The sequence below is a fragment of the Portunus trituberculatus genome, chromosome 14 (assembly GCF_017591435.1).
Source record: "Portunus trituberculatus isolate SZX2019 chromosome 14, ASM1759143v1, whole genome shotgun sequence".
NCBI classification, from domain to species: domain Eukaryota; kingdom Metazoa; phylum Arthropoda; class Malacostraca; order Decapoda; family Portunidae; genus Portunus; species Portunus trituberculatus.
The window spans coordinates 8,721,684-8,728,239 of NC_059268.1; the positions used below are offsets into that span (position 1 = coordinate 8,721,684).

A 6,556-nucleotide genomic window follows, 5' to 3' on the forward strand; every position below is an offset into this window, starting at 1 on the left:
CGCGCGTGTCTCGGTAACGCTAACAACCTCTTGTATTCCGCTGTGGCATTGATTACTTTAGACACAGACTATTGTTATTAGTGTGTGTGTGTGTGTGTGTGTGTGTGTGTGTGTGTGTGTGTGTGTGTTTTCGTGTGATTAGCTAGTAATATTTTACAATGGCATGATATACATAATTATATAAACATAACATCTTTTGAAATATACGTAATGCGCATGCAACACACACACACACACACACACACACACACACACACACACACACACACACACACACACACACACACACACACACACACACACACACACACACACACACACACACACACACACACACACACACACACACACACACACGAAAACTGTAAATCCCCTCTGCCCTCCCCCCAAAAAATAAAACTAACAGTAGAACTAACGTCTCGTACTCGACAATTGTGAATCAGTAAAAAGAAAATCGTCACTAAAACGAAACAGAAGCAGTGAGGCGTGGGGGTCTTTGACTGCTGTGAAAAAAGTGATGACGCCGCAGAAAAGTTGATGTGGGCGTAACAAGGTGTAGGGGCGCTCAGGACAGACATAAGAGAGTGGTTTGGGCCATGGTGGACAATATCTTTTGTTTGTTTTTTGCTGAGAATGGCTCACTCTGTGGGTGAAGGAGGTGGTAAGAGGTGAAGTGAGACGTGCTCGACAAGAAAACTGTTGTTCCCTAAAGTGTGTCATCAGAGTGGTTAGAGTTTTTATCTTTGTTTTTATTTATGTTTTATTTTTATTTTTTTATTGTAGATCGATATTTATTGGGTCGCTTTCTCTTCTTTCCTCCTTTGTCATTTGCCATCCTCTCTCTTCCAGGTGTATGTATGTGATTTTTTTTATCTTCTACTTACTTTTTGCTTCAAGGTGTATTTTTTCTTATTAGAATTCTCATGTTCATAGTTTTGTATTTTATTTCCCTCGTCTTTTACATAAATGGAAGTCTACGTACATATCCCGTATTTTAAGTGACGTAAAGATTACACGCCCGCGCGCGCGTGCACACATACACACACACACACACACACACACACACACACACACACACACACACACACACACACACACACACACACACACACACACACACACATACACACAGTAAGGATTAAAACACAAACTGTAGCGCAAACTACAAAACGATCCGATCATCATTAACGTACAGATGTGTTACGGTGAACAGGGCTAGGAATTTATTTTCATCATTAGCGCAGCATTTTCTTTATTGGCATTTTAAGCCGTTTATCGATACTTTTATTTTTTTGTTTTGTGTGTGCATGTGTGTGAATGCGTGTAGCGTTTGTACGCGGCGGCGTGTCTGTAATTACAATTAGTGGCTTATTATTGGGGAACAGGATAGCAAAGGCCGACCGTTTTTCCAGTTGAGGGCCATTAAACACTAATGATTGCATTCCCTAATTGCTATGGTGATCATACAAAGTCGTGGGTTGATGTTGCGATAATTTTTATTTTACTATTGTTATTGTTATTAGTTTTATCCGTGTGGATTTCATCGCCTCACTGTTGCCTGCGAGCAATGATACTCCGCGGCTAATTGTTGGATGTTTTTAGCTGTAGCGAGTGTATAGACGAGGCGGCGCTGCTTTGTATTCCCCGCGGCTGCTGTGTGAGATTCGAAATACTTTTATATGGATTTGTAGCGATGAACAAAGGTGGGTTTATTGTTTTCTTTATTCTTTAGTTCGTTTTCTTTATTTTGTTAGCGCAGAGATATGGTAGAGGGTGTTGCGAACTCTTTCTGTGTGTTGCATATATGGCGCATGTTACAGTTAGTTAACGAACAAAATTATTTTATGGCATAAGGTTGAAAGGCAGAAGGGAGGATATTGTAGAGTTGAGATGGATAGACGGGATCTTTGTCGTGAAGTTGGGACTGTTAGGAAAACTGGCTTGAATTATATAATAGTGAAGGAATAGGGTGATGTTTTGTTATAGAGGTGAAGATAAGTTGTGTGATAAAAAAAAGTGTGGAAGAAGACAGGATAAAGTTTTGTGAGGTAAAGACTCAGTGCTGCGTTACATAAGAGAAGACAGACCACACCTTACCTCGTGGCTTCCGTAATCGAGAATGAGGTTTACTTAAAGCACGAAGAGCATTTTATGTTTAATTCTAATTGACTTAGGTGCAGAATATTGTAGATTTATAAGACTTTGTGGGTACAGAGTGTGTTGATCACATTCATAGGTACATTGTCTTTTGGAAATGGGTGGTAAAGTAGTGAGAACAATGGTGGTGGTAGTCTGTGGAGAAGAATTTAGGTAATACACACACTCTCTCTCTCTCTCTCTCTCTCTCTCTCTCTCTCTCTCTCTCTCTCTCTCTCTCTCTCTCTCTCTCTCTCTCTCTCTCTCTCTCTCTCTCTCTCTCTCTCTCTCTCTCTCTCTCTCTCTCTCTCTCTCTCTCTCTCTCTCTCTCTCTCTCTCTCTCTCTCTCTCTCTCTCTCTCTCTCTCTCTCTCTCTCTCTCTCTCTCTCTCTCTCTCTCTCTCTCTCTCTCTCTCTCTCTCTCTCTCGTCCAAAGTGGTGCAGAAAGAATGGTTCCTTTTCTCCCTCTTCTCCCCACACCACCTTATACTTGACTCTTGGCTGCCGCGGTTGTGAATGGAAGGAAGGGGTCGGATACGGGTGTAATTGGCCGCTGAGCAGGAACGTTGTCAATAATGAGTGACGGACGAGGGAGGCGGACGCTATCGGCACGGTTAATGGCGGCCACAGGTACACACGGAAATGGATAATTGGTGAGGTAAATCTGGTAAAATGTCATTGAATGGTAGCCGTGGCGGACGTGGCGACCGTTTGTTTTTGGACCTGAGCATGTTATTGTTGTTGCTGTGACGTGTGTGTGTGTGTTTGTGTGTGTGTGTGTGTGTGTGTTTGTGTGTGTTTGTGTGTGTGTGTGTGTTTTGGAACATATCTCTTTTTTTTTTTTCATTCAGTTTTGTGAGGTTCATGAAATGCCTATGAAAAGTATAGGACGTTGCTCTCTTTCTCTGTCTCCTTATTTTTATTTTTGCACAGCGCGTCGGACTGTATAAACACTGTAGTTTGTAGCGAAAGAGAAAATATTGATGATGGTATCGCGACTACGCACTTTCATAGATCATAGTGAAACATCTGTTCAGTAAATACATTCAGTCTCTCAGTATCAGTAATGCATCGAAGTGGCTCTACGTGAACTGATCATTTAATTGGATTTTCTTTGGAACAGGAAGTCAACTGCAGTCCAATTTCTAATGTTTTCAATGTCTGCTACAAGCCTTATATCATTAAAACGCGTTTCTCTCACTAAATGACCTTATATATCTATGTTCAACTGAAATTCTATCGGGCAAGGGTTTTGTTCGTCCTGTCCTTTATTTTCATTTTCTGAGAGAGAGAGAGAGAGAGAGTGTGTGTGTGTGTGTGTGTGTGTGTGTGTGTGTGTGTGTGTGTGTGTGTGTGTGTGTGTGTGTGTGTGTGTGTGCGCGCGCTTGCGTGTTTTGTTCGTATGTGTCTTCTTGCAGGCACAATGTGGCTCATGAGTTTGTTTCAGTTAATAAAGTTCTCATTGTTAACAAAATTTTCTGCTAGGCGGCCTTGCAGCTTTGAGAGCTGCCGCTGTTGGCTTATATTATAAGACTCATGAACATTTGATCACTGAAATATGCTGCAGAACAATGCTTGTGTTTTTATAGAGGGTGTTGTGGCAAAACATATTTCACACCAAAATTATAAATTTTATTTGGAATTGATGTTCTTTCTGTCCTGAACGCCACTTTCATTCTTCTTCATCTTATTATTAGTATTTTATCTATTGAGCATAGGTTCGGAACCAACAGGAGAGTCTGGTAATAAATATAAATTATTTTCTGAGCTTCATAGGCTTTCTCCTTCTACATTTGTTTACGTCGTACTTCACCGCTGCGCTGCTTTCGTCTGTTACACCTCTGGTGACATGTATTAATTCCAGAGCTTTCTTCAATGTTTCTCGATGTGCAAAGGCAAAGCCGCATGGTATAAAATAAAAAAAAAAAAATCCCCGTTTCTTTGGAAATGATTGCAAGAGTTAAAAGAAACGTTTGCGCTCGTATACACACACACACACACACACACACACACACACACACACACACACACACACACACACACACACACACACACACACACACACACACACACACACACACACACACACACTCCACACTTCACAGTTCACATCAGCATTGTATGATTTCGAGGCACTATAGGTAGCTTGTTGGGAACCGGCAGCTGGATATTAGACTTCCTTCTCTCTTCGGCATTTCTCCTCTTGGGTAAATTGGATGAGTACTGTAACGATGTCATGGAGAAGGAAGGTCACCATAGAGAAACAATTGACTGTGAGGAAAGTAGTGGGGCAATAAACGGTGGTGATCGGCGGAGCATATGCGTTTTCTTATAATTATTGTTGTTGTATTATTAAAACATTTTGCTATCATTGTTATGGAGAAAGCCAGACAAACAAAGGGTTTCCAAGAAGAAAAATGGAAGAAAACATTTCATTGAACTTTTCTGAAGAAGGGAAAGGAAAACAAAGATAATATATACTTTTCTGGTCCAGTTTACGTACGATATCTGCCGTAAAAACAAGACATGTAACGCAAGCCAGGGTGAAGAAGAACCACAAAACCAACATCAATATTTACTCAAGTTTTTTCCTTATGTTTTTCAGTGGTCTGTATTTTTTGCTACTAAAAGGCGCGCGCTGCCCTACTCTTTTAACGAAATGCCGCTATATGGGAGCAGCGTCGTAGGTAGCGCTGTTAAACCAGTGGACTATGTGCAATTTTGGTGGCGCGGCCGCAATCTGGGAGGCGACCACAACCCCCACGCGCGGCCTATCGTGCCATCCTTTCCTTGATGTGGAAAGGGAAACGCAAGCCTAAATAAACTGTATGAAAAAAGAAAAAAAAAGTATACTAAGGAGAGAGAGAGAGAGAGAGAGAGAGAGAGAGAGAGAGAGAGAGAGAGAGAGAGAGAGAGAGAGAATTTCTTGGTCTTAAGCATTTTTTCATATAACCTCACTTGGCTGTAAGCGAAGGATATACTCGGATTGTTTACCATTTTGCTGTCTGTCATAACATGTTACGAAAATGATAAATTCTTCATCTATGTCTCATATATCAAATGTAGTTTAACGTTTTGTGTTGCTTGTGTCGCTTGATGTGCTTACTTACACCTGGCATTGCAGCGCTATCGTCATCGTGTGTGTTAAGAAGGACGTGCGTCTCTTTACCGTCGCTGTCTGCTTTAATGTTGACCCTCTCTTTTGCCTTTCCAGAAGTGTGTGTAATTTTGTAACGCTGCATGAGCCTCATCAGACGCAGAAATGTCTTTCTCGCAGCTCTCGTCCCTGGAAATGACAGACTCAGATTCACAGGACATTGAAATGCCTGATTCTGACACAGTAGAATACAGCAATCCACCAGTGCTTGAAATATCGAGTCCGGAAGAGGAGAGTCTCGACCTATCGGACCCGGAGCTGTATGATCCTGAACTGGAGGACTCGGAATTAGCAGACTTTTCGTCTTTTGATTCCCTGCACTCTGAATTATCGGATCCAGAACTCCATGACTCGGAGCTCGTGGACCTCGAGTTAATAGAGCAGGTGTCGGATTTAGATCTCGAGGATCCCGAGGTAACCTTCCCGCCAACACCCGAGGAGGAGCCCAACCCGCCCAAACCGTCCAACCCGCCCAACCCGCCCAACCCTGTCCCCTCACGTCCTATTGGCATGGTCACTCAGGTTTGAAAAGACGCTGATATATGTTTTAGACTCGGATGAAAATACTGCCATAAGAGAACTGGATTTCCTGTGTAATATTGATCCTTCATTGTGTGTATCGCGTGGACCCGATGCGCAACGGCCTCGAAAAAAGATCCGTGCGTCAACTACAGTGAACGAAATGAACATGAAAAACAAGAGGCGGCTTAAACGATGATGAAACTAGCTCTCCAAATGTAAGAAAAAAAATCATGTGTGTTTTATCTGAAATTCATGTGTTAGTCGGTAAATTTCCTTAGAAAATCCTCTAGAATGAGAAGTGAATAATTGTTGTGCTTTGTTACGTGTGCATGAAAATAAACTGTCTGTGTTTTCTACATGACAAGTGTGTTGCAGCGACACTATTTTTATGACTGGCAGCCGAAAAAAAAAAAGTTATGTGTGGTAAGTGGCATTATTTTCTGATCGTGACTGCAGTAAGCAGCGAGAGGCAACACGTTCCAGTAAGTGACGAGGCGGGTGCAACCTTTCATGTTTTCATCCTGGTTTTAACGAACAGGACGATGGTGGAAAGGTGGCCATTGCTTCCTGCATGCTTTCTCTTTGAATGTTGTGAATGAAGCAGACCACGCACAGACAAGCAAACATACTGACATTTATACTCGCTGTATTGGCTCTTTAAATGTGGCAAGTTTTGTGGTACTGCTGGCCATTTTTCTCGCGCCGTACACTGTTACACCACAGAAAAGTAGCTGGAGTGGAG

The 6,556-nt window shown here is 42.1% G+C and overlaps 1 protein-coding gene across 1 annotated transcript in view; it reads left to right on the plus strand.

The window, feature by feature from the left end:
• LOC123503557 (histone-lysine N-methyltransferase SETD1B-like) overlaps positions 1-6,267 on the plus strand; it is a 40,248-nt gene extending 33,981 nt beyond the window's left edge. The window contains exon 2 of the mRNA XM_045253424.1: positions 5,350-6,267. Within this exon, the coding sequence (XP_045109359.1) occupies positions 5,398-5,820 (423 nt within the window). The 5' untranslated portion in view covers positions 5,350-5,397 and the 3' untranslated portion in view covers positions 5,821-6,267. The remainder of the gene's footprint in view (positions 1-5,349) is intronic.
• Positions 6,268-6,556: the final 289 nt, after the last annotated feature.